This window comes from Cyprinodon tularosa, unplaced genomic scaffold, assembly GCF_016077235.1.
Source record: "Cyprinodon tularosa strain WSP-4 unplaced genomic scaffold, ASM1607723v1 ctg352, whole genome shotgun sequence".
Classification (NCBI taxonomy): Eukaryota; Metazoa; Chordata; class Actinopteri; order Cyprinodontiformes; family Cyprinodontidae; genus Cyprinodon; species Cyprinodon tularosa.
The window spans coordinates 912,898-933,859 of NW_024039066.1; the positions used below are offsets into that span (position 1 = coordinate 912,898).

At 50.4% G+C, this 20,962-nt stretch overlaps 3 protein-coding genes across 5 annotated transcripts; all 3 read right to left on the minus strand.

The window, feature by feature from the left end:
* Positions 1-928: 928 nt before the first annotated feature.
* LOC119790003 (nuclear factor of activated T cells 2 interacting protein) lies at positions 929-6,058 on the minus strand. Its single transcript, XM_038295288.1, has 9 exons — positions 5,930-6,058; positions 3,425-3,523; positions 3,298-3,358; positions 3,090-3,210; positions 2,933-3,019; positions 2,665-2,866; positions 1,603-1,747; positions 1,302-1,408; positions 929-1,229 (listed from the first exon to the last, which is right to left on the minus strand). The coding sequence occupies exons 1-9, from the start codon at positions 5,939-5,941 to the stop codon at positions 1,068-1,070; spliced, it is 996 nt and encodes a 331-aa protein (XP_038151216.1). The 5' UTR covers positions 5,942-6,058; the 3' UTR covers positions 929-1,067.
* Positions 6,059-7,008: 950 nt separating this feature from the next.
* Positions 7,009-13,395, minus strand: sgf29 (SAGA complex associated factor 29). Of its 3 annotated transcripts, none has more exons than XM_038295286.1 (10): positions 13,248-13,395; positions 10,630-10,697; positions 10,473-10,548; positions 9,850-9,922; positions 8,375-8,439; positions 8,172-8,301; positions 7,951-8,097; positions 7,841-7,876; positions 7,516-7,678; positions 7,009-7,176 (listed from the first exon to the last, which is right to left on the minus strand). In XM_038295286.1, exons 1-10 carry the CDS (start codon positions 13,378-13,380, stop codon positions 7,060-7,062), a joined length of 1,008 nt encoding a protein of 335 aa, XP_038151214.1. In that variant the 5' UTR covers positions 13,381-13,395; the 3' UTR covers positions 7,009-7,059. The 3 variants fall into 3 exon arrangements, with proteins under 3 accessions (XP_038151214.1, XP_038151212.1, XP_038151215.1); XM_038295284.1 differs by having other exon boundaries at positions 10,630-10,727; XM_038295287.1 differs by having other exon boundaries at positions 7,011-7,176; positions 10,630-10,788; positions 13,248-13,356.
* Positions 13,396-13,645: 250 nt separating this feature from the next.
* On the minus strand, positions 13,646-16,100 carry nupr1b (nuclear protein 1b). Its single transcript, XM_038295212.1, has 3 exons — positions 15,930-16,100; positions 15,710-15,845; positions 13,646-13,922 (listed from the first exon to the last, which is right to left on the minus strand). The coding sequence occupies exons 1-2, from the start codon at positions 16,024-16,026 to the stop codon at positions 15,718-15,720; spliced, it is 225 nt and encodes a 74-aa protein (XP_038151140.1). The 5' UTR covers positions 16,027-16,100; the 3' UTR covers positions 13,646-13,922; positions 15,710-15,717.
* Between the last annotated feature and the right edge of the window lie 4,862 nt (positions 16,101-20,962).

Consider the following 20,962-nt stretch of genomic DNA (forward strand, 5'->3'; position numbering starts at 1 on the left):
ACTGTTTCTTTTAAATTTTTTTATGATAAAGTGAATAAAGGAGAATCCAGAGTGGAATAAAGGAGCCAACCACCGGGAGATAAAAGCAAATGTAATGATAGGAGTAGAAAGATAGAAGTAAATCTAAACTATTTATGTAAATTATCTCTGCAAAATCTCTAATATTCAACAACAAAAAATACTTAGTTAAGCAAATTGTGCCAAACAGCAATTAAAAAAATAAACTATCAGATTTATAGTCCCCCCCCCCCCCTGCAGATCTATTAGAATCTGTCCTTAAATTCCAGCCAAACCCATTTAATCAGTAACAGATAAAAACCTTTAGATAAATTAAACATTACCGCCACATATCTGACTCAATAACCATTAAAACAACTATTTTCATTTATTTCAGATGGAACTATTCACTGACTGGATTATATTAAACTGAACTTCCAATTTTCACCACTGGTCGGCGCCAAGTAACCTTTCCTCAGATCACGGCTTGCTTGGTCTCGCAATGAATGCTGGGATCAGGGAAGTGGGATCGGGAAGTGGGAACGGGAAGTGGGATCGGGAAGTGGGATCGGGAAGTGGGAACGGGAAGTGGGATCGGGAAGTGGGATCGGGAAGTGGGAACGGGAAATGGGATCGGGAAGTGGGATCGGGAAGTTGGAACGGGAAGTGGGATCGGGAAATGGGATCGGGAAGTGGGATCGGGAAGTGGGAACGGGAAGTGGGATCGGGAAATGGGATCGGGAAGTGGGATCGGGAAGTGGGAACGGGAAGTGGGATCGGGAAGTGGGAACGGGAAGTGGGATCGGGAAGTGGGAACGGGAAGTAGGAACGGGAAGTGGGAACGGGAAGTGGGATCAGGAAGTGGGAACGGCAGCTCTAATCTGGTGGATCGGGACGGACCCTGATGGTTTCTAACTTTTCCACAGAAGCATTTTTTCTTCTCTAATCTTTATTCAAAATAATAACTGATCCAATAACTGAAGTCATTCTGATCAAATAAAAAGCAGAACCGTCGCCGGGTCGGTTTTATTCAAACATTATTCATCAGAACCGACCCGGCGGCTTTCTTCTCAGGTCCACACTTCAATGATGTCTCCGTCCTCCAGGTCCAGCTGTGCCGCCGTCTGGCTGCCCGTCACCTTGGAGCCGTCGAAATGGAACCGGACCTTCCGGGCGGCGCCAGCAGGCAGGCCGGACAGGTACTGGGAGAAGATGGAGCTCAGCGGCGCCTCCTGGGGAGGAACAGAGGCGTTACTCCTCATGAAGGTGGAGACGGAGACGATGGAGGAGGAGCAGCTCCTGACCCGCTGGATGGAGAACTCCTGGGAGGAATCTCTGTCTTTGCTCTGCAGCTTCACTCTGACCGCGCTGCTGCTGCCGTCTGGATCCTCTGATGATGTCACCAGGCAATCTGCACAGGAAGCAGACACAGGGTCAGCTGGTCTGGATTCTGGTCTACATCAGACCAACAGAACCGGTTCTGGTCCTGTTTGGGTTCTGGTAATATTTCACCAACAAACAGAGCAGATTAATACTGGGAACCTCTGGACCCGCCTATGGACACCAATCAGAACCAGGACCAACTCCAACCTGCAGGGGACTCACCTATGATGTCAGCGATGCTGAGACCCAACTGGGCCACCGTAGATTCTGAGGGCAGCTCCCGATCCTCCCTGAGCAGCTGGAGGCGATGGGGCGGAACCTTCAGGGAGACGGACAGCTGGGCCACCACCTCGCTGAGCTGGGTCGACTGAAAGAAACAGAACCGCACGACTGAGCCGGGTCGACTGAAAGAGACAGAACCGCAGGACGACGACGCCCCCTCAGGACGACGCGCCCCCGCAGGACTACCACGCCCCCGCAGGACGACGATGCCGACGCCCCCTCAGGACGACGACGCCCCCTCAGGACGACGACGCCGACGCCCCCTCAGGATGACGACGCCGACGCCCCCTCAGGATGACGACGCCGACGCCCCCTCAGGATGACGACGCCCACGCCCCCGCAGGACGAAGACGCCCCCGCAGGACGACGCGCCCCCGCAGGACGACGACGCCGACGCCCCATCAGGATGACGACGCCGAAGCCCCCTCAGGACGACGACGTCCCCTCAGGACGGCGACGCCCCCGCAGGATGACAACGTCCCCTCAGAACGGCGACGCCCCCCGCAGGACGGCGACGCCCCCGCAGGACCACGACGCCCCCGCAGGACGACAACGCCCTCTCAGGATGACATCCAGTCAGATTGATTCAAAGTTTTCTATCTAAGGAAAACCAGCTGATTGCATTGACTCATTGACTCTTCAGCAATCCCTCACACTAAGCATGCTTGTAGCGACAGTGGAGAGGAAAAACTCCCTTTGAACAGGAAGAAACCTCCAGCAGAACCAGGCTCAGTGTGAGCGGCCATCTGCTGAGGCCCACTGGGGTTCAAGGACGACGATGTCTCCACAGGACGATCAGAGACTGTGCCCCCGCAGGATGATGGTGCCCCCCGCAGGATGGCGATGCCCCCCCCAGTACGATGGTGCCCATTGCAGCACCAAGGTGCCCCCCCAGGACGACGGTCCCAGACAGATCCAGACTGGTCCTAAACCAGGTTACTATGGACCTTTTCTGGTTCTGATCAGCATGAGAGAAGGCGGAGCCTCTCAGGTCCAACTTACCGGCAGCACCAGAACTTTGTGGACATCTGTTCTGTAGCGGATTTTCAACGGGATCTCACGAAGCGGGTCAGAACTGGGCCCGGGGCTCAGCATGATGACATCATCGCCGTCGTCACTGTCGGTCCCGGACCGTCTGGTTTTCCTGTGCTGAGGTCTTGGCGACAGGGTGGAGCTGATGGCGCGGAGCTTCCTGTCGATCTCACTGTGGAAGAGAAGCGTGGGTCAGAACAGAAACAGGCAGGACCTGGACTCTCTGGGCCGGACTCACCTGATCTTCCTCCGGGTCTGAACGGACTGTTTTTGGACCGGGCTCTGAGGGGGGGGAGGAGACGGACAGCGAGGACTTCTTCTGGAACTGAACAAGACCATTACAGACCCTGGTTCTGGCTTCTGGTTCTGAGGGTCCACGAGCTGGCCCAACTTACGCTAGTCTCTCTGAATGCTGCGATTGGTGCAGAGGTTCTGCTTCGTCCTCAGAGTCCAGGAGCTCAACGGGCGGCGCTGCTGAGGAGAACTCTGACCGCAGGCTCTCTTTAGCACCATCGTCTGGTTGGAGGCAGAAACAACAAGCTGCTTAGATCAGAGGGGCGGAGCCGCCTGCTGCCAGAAACCTGCCGGGTCATAGAACCTCACCTGAACGCTCCGAGCCGCAGAGCAGCGCCGCCGTGGGCTTCAGCCGCAGACCGCTGCTGACCTGGAAGGACAAACGACCATCAGAGCCGCTCTCAGAGACCAGAACCAGAACCAGGAGCTGCTGCACCTTGCTGGAGTAAACCGGGACGGGGACGATCGCCGCTGGGTTGAGAACTCGTCTTCGTTTGGGTGGAGGCCTCCGCTCCTGCAGGTCACTGCTGGACACCTGAGAGCACAGAGGTCAAAGGTCAGAGCGTCATGCTGTTCTCCTCCTGCTTGGTTCGGACGGACGATCACGACTTTTCACCGCGTTGGTCACGTAACTCCGCCTCCTTCCAGTTACTGCGCCATCTTTGTTATTAGTCACCTCATCCCATGATGCTTTGTGAGGAGAGCTCTTGCAAAGCATCATGGGATAGATCTGCTGGTCTAGTGAAGATGGATGATAATTACTTTTCAAGGTGCATTGTGGGAAATTTTGAGTGTTCTGATCCTTTATCTTCAGCTCTTCTTCTCTGACCCTCGCTGTAGAAGGTCTCCTCTGAACGTTCTGCATCATCAGAGCTGCCAGTGAGGCACAGCAGAGGAGGCATGGTGATCTGGGCTCTGCCGGCACTGAATGGACCATGATCTCCACTGAAGACTAATGAGTAAAAGGAGACGTCCCGGGTTACGGTGAGCGCCGGTCTGAACATCTCATCCAGTTCTCCTGGTTAGACCCAACTGATGACCCAGAACCCCACGGTTCTACTGCTCCTGAAGGAGGTTCTACTGCTCCTGAAGGAGGTTCTACTGCTCCTGAAGGAGGTTCTACCCGCCCCTGAAGGAGGTTCTACCCGCTCCTGAAGGAGGTTCTACTGCTCCTGAAGGAGGTTCTACCCGCCCCTGAAGGAGATTCTACCCGCTCCTGAAGGAGGTTCTACCCGCTCCTGAAGGAGGTTCTACCCGCTCCTGAAGGAGGTTCTACTGCTTCTGAAGGAGGTTCTACCCGCTGCTGAAGGAGGTTCTACTGCTCCTGAAGGAGGTTCTACTGCTTCTGAAGGAGGTTCTACCCGCCCCTGAAGGAGATTCTACCCGCTCCTGAAGGAGGTTCTACCCGCTGCTGAAGGAGGTTCTACTGCTCCTGAAGGAGGTTCTACTGCTCCTGAAGGAGGTTCTACTGCTCCTGAAGGAGGTTCTACTGCTCCTGAAGGAGGTTCCACCAGCTGCTGAAGGAGGTTCTACTGCTCCTGAAGGAGGTTCTACTGCTCCTGAAGGAGGTTCTACTGCTCCTGAAGGAGGTTCTACCCGCTGCTGAAGGAGGTTCTACCCGCTCCTGAAGGAGGTTCCACCAGCTGCTGAAGGAGGTTCTACCCGCTGCTGAAGGAGGTTCTACCCGCTGCTGAAGGAGGTTCTACCCGCTGCTGAAGGAGGTTCTACCCGCTGCTGAAGGAGGTTCCACCAGCTGCTGAAGGAGGTTCTACCCGCTGCTGAAGGAGGTTCTACCCGCTCCTGAAGGAGGTTCTACCCGCTCCTGAAGGAGGTTCTACCCGCTCCTGAAGGAGGTTCTACCGGCTCCTGAAGGAGGTTCTACCCGCTCCTGAAGGAGGTTCTACCGGCTCCTCAAGGAGGTTCTATCAAATTAACATCTAGTTTTTTTAGATTAGAGCATAATTCTCATATATTCCCCCAAACTAAGCCCATATAATTAGATGATTGGATGCAAACTATCGGCCCTTCAACAGACCAGGAAGCAAATTTCTCATCTCCATCAAAATATTTATTTTCTACCGAGAAGCTTAAACTTTCATTAAATCCAGTCTAAAGTCAGAAGCAGAGACCAGAGAGTTCCTCCAAACCATGGATGATCCCAGTTATCACTGTTACTGAAATCTACAACAGAAAGAAAATATTTGGGCAGAAACTGAACTTCTACTGGATGCTGATGGGGATTATTTTAATGTCAGATTAAATTAAGCGTTTATTTCTGCATCTTTTGCTCCTATGAATTTAAAAATAATATGGCGCTGCTCTCCTGGAGCTCTGAGGAAGTCGGAGCGGAGCAGGAGGGGAGGAACAGTGGAGGCTGCAGGCTTTGATTTGAGCAGGAGGTCTGGATGGAGAGGTCTGGATTAGGTGGCCTGGATTTAGGTGGTATAGATGGAGCAGTCTGGATTAGGTGGTCTAGATTGAGCGGTCTGGATGGAGCGGTCTGGATTGAATGGTCTGGGTGGAGTGTTCTAGATGGAGCAGTCTGGATTAAGCGGTCTGAACGCATCGCGGCGGTGAAACATTCAGGGACTAACCGGAAGCCCGGTTGGTTCTGGTCCCAGGTGGTTCTCTGGTTGCCATGGCAGCAGGTCTTCTGCAGATTTGCGCCGTTATCAGTCTATCGGACCTGAATTCTGCGCAGAAAATAAGCGGGAAACAGCCGCTCCATGTTTCACTGATTTTTCCTGACCTGTTAACCGGAAACACTTTTATTTTGAAAAGCCCGGGCTCCTTGAAGCGAAGCTCGTTCAGATTTTCGTCAAACGGGGAAATGTTCGTCATTTAGGAAGTTCTCCGCCTCTGGTTCTGGTCTTAGAACCCAGTAGAACCTCTTTATGATCCTATTAAAGGTTTTAAAGCGGCAGATCTGCCAAACACTCACCGTTTCAGCCATAACTGGTCCAACTCTCTGCTCACAGAACCCGCTTCTTCTTCTCTGGTTTTATTAATGTTAACGAGTTGGTGTAATACCGCCCCTAGTGGTGCGGGATGTGGAGCAGATGTGGATTTTCTTTGACATTGTGAGGATTATTCTTCCTGTCAGGATAATCTCTCTCCATCTTTATTCTGTATTACAGAGAATGGAGGATGAAATGGAGGACAGGCGGATGGATCTTTATCAGAGAGCTGATTTATTGATAAAGCTGGAGCCATGGATGTCTCCTCATCTACTAACATGGATCCCAGCCTTTATTGTCATTCCACTGTCAGAGCATCTAGCCCCTCCCCTCGGGGAGCAGGAGGCTAGGTTTATTTCCAACCAACCAGCAGCTCCAGCCTCCATTGATCTCATTAGGGGAGCCAATCTGAACATGATGACCTCCCTGCATCCAGACGACCAGCAGCTTCCTGTCGGTCGTCTGGATGCTGAGCAGGCGGGAAAAACGCAGCCTGTGCAGCGATGCAGCTGAACGCCCGATAACAGCGGGATTTATGGCGTCGCAGGAGAATCCGTTCCTGCATTCCTGGGAGATTTCAGGCTGTTAGATATAAACAGATTAGATTATGTTTATTGGAATAAAAGAACAATTAGATGTTACAGAACTTTAGAATGTTGCACATGACATCATTTAATCAAATGCATCTGAAACATCAAACAAATGAACAGAAATATTTATAAAATCTGAGTGTTTCTGTGAATCAGCATCTAGGTGAGATTATCTGGAAAACAGCAGCTTTGGATCCTTCATCTGAGGAAGACCATCTCTGAGGCTACCAGGCTGTGGTTCCAGGAGGTCCAACCATCATGGCAGCTAAGCTATGCTATGCTAAGCTACGCTGAGCTAACCGCAGGCAGGCTGCAGATGCTTCCTCTGATCAGAGGAACCAAACACTCATTTCTCTGTTTCCTTACTGAACATCTTTGAAAATGACAGAAATAAAAAGGATGTTTGGATGAATCCAGTCTGACATCCAGCAGGAGGAACCATCAGGAGGAACAAGCAGGCGGGTTCATCCGGCGGAACCATCCGGCGGGTCCGGCAGGCGGTTCCATCCGGCGGGTCCACCCGCTCACTTCTTCTTGTTCTCCTTGCAGGCCACCACGTAGCGCTGCGCCACGTTGAGCGGCGGCGAGTAGCCGTCGGCGTACGACGTGTCCTCGAACAGCACAGAGTAATCGTCCTGCGGCTGGACACAAATACACCCGGGTCAGAGCCAGAGAACCGCAGACCGGTCCAGGCCCGGTTCTGGACAGCAGCGTCCAACAGAAGCACTCAACTCTTCCCCAGCCGGTCCCGGTCCCGCTCCAGAACCGGACCAAGCAGAACCTGAAAGCGGCTCGTTGTTATTTCGGTCCGGACGCAAAGTTCTGGAGAGCAGCTTCAAGCAGAACCCGTCCGGACCGGAACCCGGGTACAGGGAGAGCGGACGGGTTCTGGACCGCCGCAGCAGAACCGGGGACACGGGTCAGAGTGGGGAAAAGTTCTGCTTTAGGCGGGACCGCGCCATGATGGCGGCTCGGCTCACCCTGTGTGGCGGCGTGTGGATCAGCGCCCGGTAGAAGCAGGTGGTCTGCGGGTACAGCGCCAGAACCAGCTGGTCCTTGCTGAACAGCGCGTCTGGGTCGGTCTCTGGGTTGGCCTTCCACTGAGGCAGAGGGATGATCCGCCGCCGGCTCAGCGTGTGTCTCCTGAGGGGAACCAGAACCACAGTCAGAGTCCCACCTGCAGCTGCTTTAACGGTTCTGAACCAGAACCCAGCTTCAAAGCCGCCCCTGGTTCTGAGAGCTGGAGAACCGGGCCTCCAGAACTCAGCAAACACCGAATGGACCTGCTGGTTCTGAGCCACTCACTCTTTGCCTTCTTCGTCGATGTCGTCCACCTCGTACCTGCAGACAGAACAGGATGAGAAGCAGGTTCTAACGGGCCTCCTGCCGCCAGCAGAACCGGGTCTGGACCTCACTTGTTGGTGGAGTGGTTGTAGCTGACCACCTCAGCCAGGATCCACTGCTCGTCTCCGTCCACCGCCTTCACCCGCGCCGCCACCTTGTCGCCCTGCTTGGCTACGTAGTCGCCGCTGGCCGGGATGGCGCCGCACAGCGGGGGAGGGCTGGAGGGAGGGACAACGGACCTGAGCATCATCTGGGCCGCCGACCGGGGCGGAGCCATAGAACATCACGCTACCTCTCTCCGGGTTTGCCGATCCACAGTGGGAGCGTCATGGCCGACTGCTGCAGCAGCGTCATCAGGACGCCGCGTCTCATGGTCTTCCTGGGGGGGTCGCTGTCGCTGTAGACGCCCGCCATCTTGGCAGCTAAAGAGCAGAAGGTCGTTGAGAGGAAACGATGCTGCAGCTGGAGGTGAAGAACAGGAAGGAGGGAACCTACCGATGCGCCGCTCCTCCAGCAGAGACTTGATCTCCGCGATCTTATCCAGAGAGTGGCGCAGGATGCTGCGACGGAGGAAACAGGAAGCATCAGGAGGAAACGGGAAGCATCAGGAGGAAACGGGAAGTATCAAGAGGAAACGGGAAGGATGGAAGGAAACAGGGAAGCATCATGAGGAAACGGGAAGCATCAGGAGGAGAAAGGAAGGATGGATGGAAACAGGGAAGCATCACGAGGAAACAGGGAAGCATCAGGAGGAAACGGGGAAGCATCAGGAGGAAACGGGAAGTATCAGGAGGAAACGGGAAGGATGGAAGGAAACAGGGAAGCATCACGAGGAAACGGGAAGCACGAGAGGAAACAGGAAGCATTAGAGGAAACAGGAAGCATCAGGAGGAAACGGGGAAGCATCAGGAGGAGAAAGGAAGGATGGAAGGAAACAGGGAAGAATCACGAGGAAACTGGAAGCATCACGAGGAAACGGGAAGAATCAGGAGGAAGCAGGAAGTATGAGGAGGAGAAAGGAAGGATGGAAGGAAACAGGAAGCATGAGAGGAAACAGGAAGCATTAGAGGAAACAGGAAGCATCAGGAGGAAACGGAAGGCATCAGGAGGAAACGGGGAAGCATCAGGAGGAAACAGGAAGCATCAAGAGGAAACGGGGAAGCATCAGGAGGAAACGGGGAAGCATCAGGAGGAGAAAGGAAGGATGGAAGGAAACAGGGAAGCATCACGAGGAAACCAGAAGCATCACGAGGAAACGGGAAGAATCAGGAGGAAGCAGGAAGTATGAGGAGGAGAAAGGAAGGATTGAAGGAAACAGGAAGCATGAGAGGAAACAGGAAGCATTAGAGGAAACAGGAAGCATCAGGAGGAAATGGAAAGCATCAGGAGGAAATGGAAAGCATCAGGAGGAAATGGAAAGCATCAGGAGGAGAAAGGAAGGATGGAAGGAAACAGGGAGCATGGGAGGGAACAGGAAGCATTAGAGGAAACAGGAAGCACCAGGAGGAAATGGAAAGCATCAGGAGGAGAAAGGAAGGATGGAAGGAAACAGGAAGCATGAGAGGGAACAGGAAGCATCAGGAGGAAATGGGAAGCATCAGGAGGAGAAAGGAAGGATGGAAGGAAACAGGAAGCATCAGGAGGAAACAGGAAGCATCAGAAGGTAACAGGAAGCATGGAAGGAAACGGGGAGCATCAGGAGGAAATGGAAAGCATCAGGAGGAGAAAGGAAGGATGGAAGGAAACAGGAAGCATGAGAGGGAACAGGAAGCATGGGAGGAAACAGGAAGCATCAGGAGGAAACAGGAAGCATGGGAGGAAACGGGAAGCATGGGAGGAAACGGGAAGCATGGGAGGAAACAGGAAGCATCAGGAGGAAACAGGAAGCATGGGAGGAAACGGGAAGCATGGGAGGAAACGGGAAGCATGGGAGGAAACAGGAAGCATCAGGAGGAAACGGGGAGGCCCACCTGCACTCGGCCTCTGCGTCTGCTTTGGCGGTGGTGTACAGACCCCTCAGCTTGGTGCGGTAGTACGGAGACGCTGAAGAAGACAGAGGACAGTTGGATAAAGATCAGTTGGACATAAGGACACATCAGCAGGATGGAGGAAGGGTCAGAGAAGGTTGGAGGATAACAGAACGTTCCTCAGAGAACCAGATCTGCATATTGTCCTGCAGAGGAGAGCATACTGGAGGAACACCACGATCTGGATCGTCTCTTCTGGGACGGTAGGAGGCGGTACCATTGGTACCATTCAGAGGAACATCTGCTGCCTTCAGCACCGTGTCTCCTAAAGGACATCCAAGATGATGGAAATCCATCTTCCATAGGACTGGCTGAGGAAGCAGAGATTCTGACCGGCTGTTAGAGAAGAGTTCACCCTGTTGGACTCATCAAGATGTGTTCAAAGGAAGAAGGGACATAATGAGACCTGCAGATCTCCAGAGATCAGGATCCTGGATGAAAGAGCAGCTCTACTGATTGGGGGAGGAAGGAAAAACTTTTTAGGAATGAACGGAGGTCAGCTCAGGTTCATTAGCTGCTGCGATCGTCAGGAATGAAGCTAATCAGCAGGTAGCAGCTGGACTCACTCTTGTTCTCCGTCTGCATCCTCTCATGCGTCTTCTGGATGTTGAGCAGGTTGTGTTCGCTGCGTGATCTCTCCTCCTGAAACAGGAACACACCTTCATTCACCCTGCAGAACCAAACACCTGACAGGTGAGCAGGAAGGAGGCCGACTGGACTCACCTGCGTCTGTTTCATGAGCTGGTGGAGCTCAGTGAGCAGCTCGGCGATCTTAGTGTCAGCTGACATGTCTGGAAACCCAGAGAAGAACAGGAAGTAACCTGCAGCAGAGGACGGCGTTTCCTCAGCGATTAGAGGACAACTGAGGCTCTGCTGATTAGCCTGGGTAAAAAAAAAATATATTTAATCTATTTTTAATAGATTCCTTTACAGTTTTGCTAAATCGATGCCTAGGGAATGATATCGATTAGTTCTATAGTGACGCGTGTGACGTTCACATTCAGATGAGCAGGAAAGGTGCGTTCAAGATGACTGCAAGCCGGACAGCTGCAAATATAGTTAGACTGAAGAACCAACGAATGGAGGCTGAGCAGCGAACAGCCGGTGGTTACAGACAGCGATGCACATACGGTTAGAGCAGCAAAGATAATGCAGCTCATGCATGTCTGCTGCGTCCCGACTGCTTGTCTGTATGAATCAAAATCCAATCCATTCAAGACTTTGGCCAAAATACTGCTGATCAGCCTGTCATCCATCACTGTAAGAAGTCTGACCGTCTTCCTAAAAACAGCTTCGAACTGGACTGATTATTTCAATATTCGATTCATCCGATTGTTTTGGCCCTGGTAGTTACCGCGGTGATTTACTGCAGGTAACGCATCAGTTACCGCGGTGATTTACTGGAGATAACGCACCAGTTACTGCGGTGATTTACTGGAGGTAATGCACCAGTTACCACGGTGATTTACTGGAGGTAACGCACCAGTTACCGCGGTGATTTACTGCAGGTAACGCACCAGTTACTGCGGTGATTTACTGGAGATAACGCACCAGTTACCACGGTGATTTACTGGAGGTAACGCACCAGTTACCACGGTGATTTACTGGAGGTAACGCACCAGTTACCGCGGTGATTTACTGCAGGTAACGCACCAGTTACTGCGGTGATTTACTGGAGATAACGCACCAGTTACCACGGTGATTTACTGCAGGTAACGCACCAGTTACCACGGTGATTTATTGCAGGTAACGCACCAGTTACCACGGTGATTTATTGCAGGTAACGCATCAGTTACCGCAGTGATTTACTGCAGGTAACGCACCAGTTACCGCAGTGATTTACTGCAGGTAACGCACCAGTTACCGCAGTGATTTACTGCAGGTAACGCACCAGTTACCGCAGTGATTTACTGCAGGTAACGCACCAGTTACCGCAGTGATTTACAGCAGGTAACGCATCAGTTACCGCAGTGATTTACTGCAGGTAACGCACCAGTTACCGCAGTATTTACTGCAGGTAACGCATCAGTTACCGCAGTGATTTACTGTAGGTAATGCACCAGTTACCACAGTGATTTACTGGAGGTAACGCACCAGTTACCACTGTGATTTACTGGAGATAACGCACCAGTTACCGCGGTGATTTACTGCAGGTAACGCACCAGTTACCGCAGTGATTTACTGCAGGTAACGCAGCGGTTACCACGGTGATTTACTGCAGGTAACGCATCAGTTACCACAGTGATTTCTTGCAGGTAACACACCAGCTACCACGGTGATTTACTGGAGGTAACGCATCAGTTACCGTGGTGATTTACTGGAGGTAACGCATCAGTTACCGTGGTGATTTACTGCAGGTAATGCTTCAGTTACCGTGGTGATTTACTGCAGGTAACGCATCAGTAACCACTGTGATTTCCTGCAGGTAACACACCAGTTACCGCAGTGATTTACTGCAGGTAACGCATCAGTTACCGTGGTGATTTACTGCAGGGCAGCCTAGCTGTCAGCCAGGTTTACTTAATCCTGGTTCCCTATCTTCTTAGTCAGCGTCACACTGATTCAATACGTCATTAAAAAATTAATTTCTTATCTGCCTGTTTTTTTCTTCTATGGTTTGACATTAAACCAGTGATGAACGTCATCACATGGTCGGTCCCGCTGCCTCAGTCCCTCCGTTGTTCCTGTTTAAAGCTGTTCTAAGTTTGACAGAAAAGTTTTAATAAACAGTTGATGAGTTAAAGAAGGAGAAGCGTCCATATTGGGAATCTCCCCATGAAGGAGCTGCTCAGACTGCTGCTCCATGAGTTCACAACAGGTTTTCGGAGAACAGATGTTCCTCCAGATGTTTGTGCTGCAGATCAAACCTCCATCAGGAGAATCTACCTGATGGAGGAACCAGATCATACCAGACCTGGCATGACGTCACACAGCCACTGACCGACCGAAGCTCCCTGCTGCTAACCCTAACCCAGGAAGGACCTCCACCCTCAGCATCACAGAGGGTAGAGGTCCGCCAGATGTTTGAAGAGCAGCAGCAATAAAAACATCTGCAGATAGAAACGACCAGAGGTTTGCTTCACTAACTGCTGCATTCCTCCGGAAAATCTAAAAACGGTTTAATAAAAAAAACATTAAAAACTAATCAGATAAACTTTTGCACTGAAAGAACTCAGACGGTTCGATAAAAGCTAAACATGTTGAAAACTAGCAGCTAACGGTTACCAGCTGTTAGCAGCAGCTAAGCTAATCCAGTCTGCGCCGGTTCAAACCGGACCTCCGCTCCGTCAGAAACACCGGAACTAAAATAAACAGAAACAATAAAAACATGAAGAAATTACCGAGCAGGTCGGATGGATAACAGCCACAAGCTAACCTGGGATTAGCATCGGCTTCTTCTCTGGTGACTTTATGCTTGTAACGCGAACAGCGCCGCCCCTCATCCCAGGCCACCGGTGGCATTACAGCCTTCATATTTATAACAGTCTGGGGATAGATCTATAGGGACTAGATGCTGCTCATATACATCCAGTTGTTAAATGTTTGAAACAGTTGATGAATCATTCATCTCTACGATACCAACCAATAAACATGTTTGTTTATTTCCTGCTTTTTAATCTGAAGGTTTTATTGAAACTCTTACAAACATGCTGAGTCAGATTATGACATCATCTGCATTAAAATAAACAAATCCAGAGTTTATCTGCACCTGATGGAATAAAGACAGAAAGGCAGAGCATGGTGTGTTTAGGATCCTTTAATGTTAAAATGTCTATAAAACCAGGCTTCAATAAAAACACAAAGTGTCCGAGCTGCCATCCCATCATCCCAGACGCACCGCCGTGGTCATGTCAGGACCACGCCCACAGACGGGTAAGAGGGGCGAGGAGGTCTGGCTCTGCTGCCTCCTGGTCGTGCTAAGATCTGTCCTATGCAGAGTGGCTATAAACTCCCATCATCCATACGCCTCGCTCTGTCGCCGTGGTCAGTTACCGGGAAAAGCCATCCGAGCCGCCCTGAGGGAAAACACACCTGGTCAGGTCACATGGTCGCAGAGAGAGACCCGGCAGGTAAAGGGTTAAACATGGAGGATGAGCTGCCGGTTCTGATCCGCTTCACATTCTGACTTAAAGGTTGGCTCATCTGCAGACGCCGTAGAGCCGCGCTGCATAGAGTGAACTCACATTTTCTGATCTGGTTAGTAATGATCTACCAATGATTGGACGGTAAAACAATCAACATGGAAATGATCTAAACCTTTGATGTTACTAACCTGCTCAGATGAAAGGAAACAACTCAGTCAGGAACCTTATTGTTAATAAAGAATTAAATAATTAGATGAATAAATAAATAGATACTTTTTTACAGTTTAATAATAAAAGTGTGGATGGCAAAGGGACAGAAACATGTCTGCCATCAGGAGGCTGAGAGCAGAGCTGACTGGTTTCAATGGTTCCTTAAAGAAGCCATCGGCAGATTAAATGGGAGCATTAAATGATCCATCAGGATCGATCGGGATGATCAGGATCGATCGGGATGAACAGGATCGATCGGGATCGATCGGGATGAACAGGATTGATCAGGATGAACAGGATCGATCAGGATGAACAGGATCGATCAAGATCGATTGGGATGAACAGGATCGATCAGGATCGATCGGGCTGATCAGGATAGATCAAGATCGATCGGGATGATCAGGATCGATCGGGATGAACAGGATCGATCAGGATGAACAGGATCGATCGGGCTGATCAAGATCGATTGGGATGATCAGGATCGATCAAGATCGATCGGGATGAACAGGATTGATCAAGATCGATCGGGATGATCAGGATCGATCAGAATGAACAGGATTGATCAGGATGAACAGGATCCATCAGGATGATCAGGATCAATCGGGATGAACAGGATCGATCAGGATCGATCGGGCTGATCAGGATCGATCAAGATCGATCGGGATGAACAGGATCGATCAGGATGATCGGGATGATCAGGATCGATCGGGATGAACAGGATCGATCAGGATGAACAGGATCGATCGGGCTGATCAGGATCAATCAAGATCGATCGGGATGATCAGGATCGATCAGGATGAACAGGATCGATCGGGCTGATCAGGATCGATCAAGATCGATCGGGATGATCAGGATCGATCGGGCTGATCAGGATCGATCAAGATCGATCGGGATGAACAGGATCGATCAGGATCGATCGGGCTGATCAGGATCGATCAGGATGATCAGGATCGATCGGGATGAACAGGATCAATCAGGATGAACAGGATCGATCAGGATCGATCGGGCTGATCAGGATCGATCAAGATCGATCGGGATGAACAGGATCGATCGGGATGAACAGGATCGATCAAGATCGATCGGGATGATCAGGATCGATCGGGATGAACAGGATCGATCGGGATGAACAGGATCGATCAAGATCGATCGGGATGAACAGGATCGATCAGGATCGATCGGGATGAACAGGATCGATCGGGATGAACAGGATCGATCGGGGTGATCGGGATGAACAGGATCGATCGGGATGAACAGGATCGATCGGGATGAACAGGATCGATCGGGATGATCAGGATCGATCAGGATCGATCGGGATGAACAGGATCGATCGGGATGATCAGGATCGATCGGGATGAACAGGATCGATCGGGATGATTGGTGATCAGTTTTATTTCAGTGAAACTCTTCTTAAAGGAGCAGATCTCTGGATTAGATCAAAGGCTGTAATTTCGCTCAGCCTGGATTGGAAGCAGATTAAAACCTGTCATGGATTATAATCCTGCTTCTACCTCAGGCTTCACTCCTTCGCCTTTTTCTCGCTGTTCTGCAGCTTCTCTGTGATTTTCCTCTCATGTCCTGCAGGATTCTGTCGGTTGGTGTTTTCACTGGCCTCCTTCTTGGTTCTGCCTTTCCGGGCCGAACCTTCTGCAACACAAACACAACAAGGAGTCACTCCTCCTGCTCCTCCTCCTCCACCTCCTCCTGCTGCTGCACAGAGCTTCTCCTCACCTGCATATTTGTCCGTCAGGTTGTAGCGCTCATACTCATCATAATGTTCTTCCTCAAACTTGGAGAGCTTCAGGTTCTTCACGTCGACGTGGCTCATGGTGCCTTCAGGAACGGTGGGAAATCAGAGAACTTTTCCAGGGTTTTCCTCTCTGGGTTTGTTTTCTTCTCTCTCCGGCTGAGTTTATATAAGTTTGGGAGTCGCTGCTCCTCCTCCTCCTCCTGTTTCTCCTCCTCCTGCCCCCCCCCCCTTTCTTTGCCCAAACAAACAACTGTTACATCAGAAAGTCCAGCAGCTGCACGTCCAGCACGTCTTTCACAAAAACAGAAAACATCCTAAAAGGTTCCATTAAGCCTCTAATGAGGCAAAGTTTCTGTTTGCAGGAAAAAAGGTTCAAACCTGATGATTGATTTTCTATTTATCCAGAAATGACAAAGTTTATACTTTCTTCTTTCTGCTCTGCTAAAAACCCAACATGGCTGCTGCTGCTTTCCCAGGACTGATCCACATCACTTCCTGTCATACCTCAGAACAAACAATAAATAAGAAAACAAAGAAATAGAATTATGCAAATAAACTCTGTAAATAATAAAAAATATATAAGTTCAGGAATTAGTTAAAACAATTCAAATGGATAAAGAATAAATAGATCCAGTAGATTATTTTCATTGAACAGATTCTGAAGCTCAGATGAAACAAACCAGATTTCCCACAATTCAGCTGGAAAGTTTTTATTTGGAAACATGTTTCAGTTCAGACATAAACAGATGATGTAAAATAATTTTAAGGCCAATTTCAAGATAAAAATAGAAATATTCGTCAGAAAGAATGTCTGACAGGAGGAGATCTATCAAACCGGCACCCTGTGCAGCGCTCTGATCGGCCTACAGAAGAGCTGAAGCTCATTTTTCTCCAGAAGACGCAAGTTTCTCACGGACATCCTGGAACCGAGCGGAGGAGGGCCTCCTCATCATGCAGGGTGTAAAGATGGCGTTCCGTCCATTTCTAAATGTGAGGAGAAGAAGAGAGCAGACGGCTGAGCGGCGACTGCGTGATGATGGCGTTTGGGGTGAGATCTTTAAACTTTCTAAACGCTTCCTCCCAGAATGCAGCAGAACTTTGCTCAGCCTTCTGGCTCAGAGGAGCAGCTGCAGTTTCTCACGACTCCGACGTCGTTTGCTGTTTCAGCTGAAAACCTGAAGGAGACTTTAAACTGAACCAGGCTGATAAACAAGTCGATCTTTTTCCTCATTTTCTCAGCCAGACGTTTCCTTCAGGTTCCAAGCTGCAGGGCGGCGGCCTGAGGGACACCTGTCTGAACATAGAGCTGCGAGAACAGATCGTATCGCAGATACGCTGCACTCTGGAGTCACAGATGAAAATCCCTCTGATCCGTTTCCTGAGGGGACGGTTCGGGTCGGGCCTGCAGTTCTGGTGTTTCTACAGAGCAGAGTTGCAGCTCTGCTCCCCCCTCCCCCTCGCATTGCTGCTGTGGTGGAACTAGAGCAAACAGAGCTGAGGGCAGGTCAGCCTATCAGTTAGTGAAACATTAACCGTGACTTTCATCAGCTGGACTCTGAGTAAACTGGATCAGAACAGTTCTGGATCCATCAGGAGAACCAGTCCCACCACCTCCCGACGGTTCTGATCCACATCAGACCAGTCGGATGATCAGACCACTCCAACCGACCAATCAGAGAAAAATCGCCACTGAAGGAAAACAAAAATAAAACATTTAAAGAAACTGAAAAGACGAACAGAAGGAGAAACAATCAGCAAAGATTAAAGATCAGATCAGTTTGAGAAACTATCAGGTTAAAACAGTTCAGAGAGATAAAGAAATAAAGAATAAAATATTTTCATTAAACAGATTCTGAACCAAACAGAATGCCTTCAATGCAGTTTGGGGCCCCTGAATAGAAGCAGTGTGGGGCCCCTGAACAGAAATAGTTTGGGGCCCCTGAACAGAAGCAGTTTGGGGCCCCTGAACAGAAGCAGTTTGGGGCCCCTGAACAGAAGCAATTTGGGGCCCCTAAACAGAAGTAGTTTGGGGCCCCTGAACAGAAGCAGTTTGGGACCCCTGAACAGAAGCAATTTGGGGCCCCTGAACAGAAGCAGTTTGGGGCCCCTGAACAGAAGCACTTTTGGGCCCCTGAACAGAAGCAATTTGGGGCCCCTGAACAGAAGCACTTTTGGGCCCCTGAACAGAAGCAATTTGGGGCCCCTGAACAGAAGCAGTTTGGGGCCCCTGAACAGAAGCACTTTTGGGCCCCTGAATAGAAGCAATTCGGGGCCCCTGAATAGAAGCAGTCTTGGGCCCCTGAACAGAAGCACTTTGGGGCCCCTGAACAGAAGCAATTTGGGGCCCCTGAACAGAAGCAGTTTGGGGCCCCTGAACAGAAGCAGTTTGGGGCCCCTGAACAGAAGCACTTTTGGGCCCCTGAACAGAAGCAGTTTGGGGCCCCTGAACAGAAGCACTTTTGGGCCCCTGAACAGAAGCACTTTTGGGCCCCTGAATAGAAGCAATTCGGGGCCCCTGAATAGAAGCAGTTTTGGGCCCCTGAACAGAAGCAGTTTGGGGCCCCTGAATAGAAGCAGTGTGGGGCCCCTGAACAGAAATAGTTTGGGGCCCCTGAATAGAAGCAATTTGGGGCCCCTAAACAGAAGTAGTTTGGGGCCCCTGAACAGAAGCAGTTTGGGACCCCTGAACAGAAGCAATTTGGGGCCCCTGAACAGAAGCAGTTTGGGGCCCCTGAACAGAAGCACTTTTGGGCCCCTGAACAGAAGCAATTTGGGGCCCCTGAACAGAAGCACTTTTGGGCCCCTGAACAGAAGCAATTTGGGGCCCCTGAATAGAAGCAATTTGGGGCCCCTGAACAGAAGCACTTTTGGGCCCCTGAACAGAAATAGTTTGGGGCCCCTGAACAGAAGCAGTTTGGGGCCCCAGAACAGAAGCAATTTGGGGCCCCTGAACAGAAGCACTTTTGGGCCCCTGAACAGAAGCAGTTTGGGGCCCCTGAACAGAAGCACTTTTGGGCCCCTGAACAGAAGCAGTTTGGGGCCCCTGAACAGAAGCACTTTTGGGCCCCTGAACAGAAGCACTTTTGGGCCCCTGAATAGAAGCAATTCGGGGCCCCTGAATAGAAGCAGTTTTGGGCCCCTGAACAGAAGCAGTTTGGGGCCCCTAAATAGAAGCAGTGTGGGGCCCCTGAACAGAAGCAGTTTGGGACCCCTGAACAGAAGCAATTTGGGGCCCCTAAACAGAAGCAGTTTGGGGCCCCTGAACAGAAGCACTTTTGGGCCCCTGAATAGAAGCAATTCGGGGCCCCTGAATAGAAGCAGTCTTGGGCCCCTGAACAGAAGCAGTTTGGGGCCCCTGAACAGAAGCAATTTGGGGCCCCTGAACAGAAGCAATTTGGGGCCCCTGAACAGAAGCAGTTTGGGGCCCCTGAACAGAAGCAGTTTGGGGCCCCTGAACAGAAGCACTTTTGGGCCCCTGAACAGAAGCAGTTTGGGGCCCCTGAACAGAAGCACTTTTGGGCCCCTGAACAGAAGCACTTTTGGGCCCCTGAATAGAAGCAATTCGGGGCCCCTGAATAGAAGCAGTTTTGGGCCCCTGAACAGAAGCAGTTTGGGGCCCCTGAACAGAAGCAATTTGGGGCCCCTGAACAGAAGCAGTTTGGGGCCCTGAATAGAAGCACTTTTGGGCCCCTGAACAGAAGCAATTTGGGGCCCCTGAACAGAAGCAATTCGGGGCCCCTGAACAGAAGCAATTTGGAGCCCCTGAATAGAAGCAGTTTTGGGGCCCCTGAATAGAAGCAGTTTTGGGCCCTGAACAGAAGCAGTCCAGGGGCCCCAAACAGGGGCCCAAACAGACTCCAGAGGCGGATTGGGATCACATCTGTCAGATACCAAAAACAACAAGATCAAAGGTTTGGCCTGAATTTAGCTGGAAAAGGATTATAAGATTTTTTATAACTCCAGAGAAAAATAGATATGAGGGAAATGGCGACACCTGCTGGAGATGTGGCAGTAATGCTACCAATCACTCCCATATTATTTTCTGTCAAACCATCCAGAAATATTGGCCTCAAATTGATCAACATTTATATTTTCACATTTCATTTTCCTTTAACCTTTGAATGCATATTTCTGTGTAAAACAAACTGAAATATAATGATCAGAAACTTTTATACATTTTGCTGGCGGGGAGCAAAAAGAACCTCAGAAGAAAATGGCTGAAACCTCCAACCATCAAGGACTTGGTTAAAAGGTAAATGTCCTGTACTTATATAGCGCCTTTTTATAAGTCAGGACACTTGACCAAAGCGCTTTACTCTACATTCATTCACCCATTCACTCACACACTGATGGTGGCGAGCTACACTGTAGCCACAGCTGCCCTGGGGCTCACTGACGGCTGCCGTACACTGGCGCCACCCTCTGACCACCATTGGTTAATGTAGTGAAAGATTTATGTCTTTTTCCATTAAAGCTACAGTGTGTAATAATTACAGGGATATACAGTCAGAAATGTAATATATTATACATAACTATGTTATTTATCATCATCTACGAGCTCAGCCTCTTAACCTTAATATTTGCGTTGCCTTAGAATTCGTTATTTATAATTACATAGGAGCGGGTCTCGCAGCCATGGAGGCAGACATCTTTGCGCTACGGCAGCGCAGAGCCAACAAACTAGCGATTGCGAGATCGCCCATTACGCTCGAAAGTAACTACGGCAAGTTGAGAGAGATGAACTGAGACGGTACTGAACAATAGATGGCAGTATTAAAATGATCTATGTAAACAAACCTCATCACTTGAGAAGGTAGGTGATGCGGACGTCGTGGAAGACATTTTGTCCTGTAACGCTCGCCGTACTGTTGGGGGGGAGAAGCGGTGGGGGGGGAGATGTTCATGTTGCTCCGGTCTGCAGTCTGGACGTTAGATTTTGCTGAAAATTACACACTGTAGCTTTAATGCGCAGAGGGACACTTTCTACAAGATCTAGTTCTACACTATCTGGTCA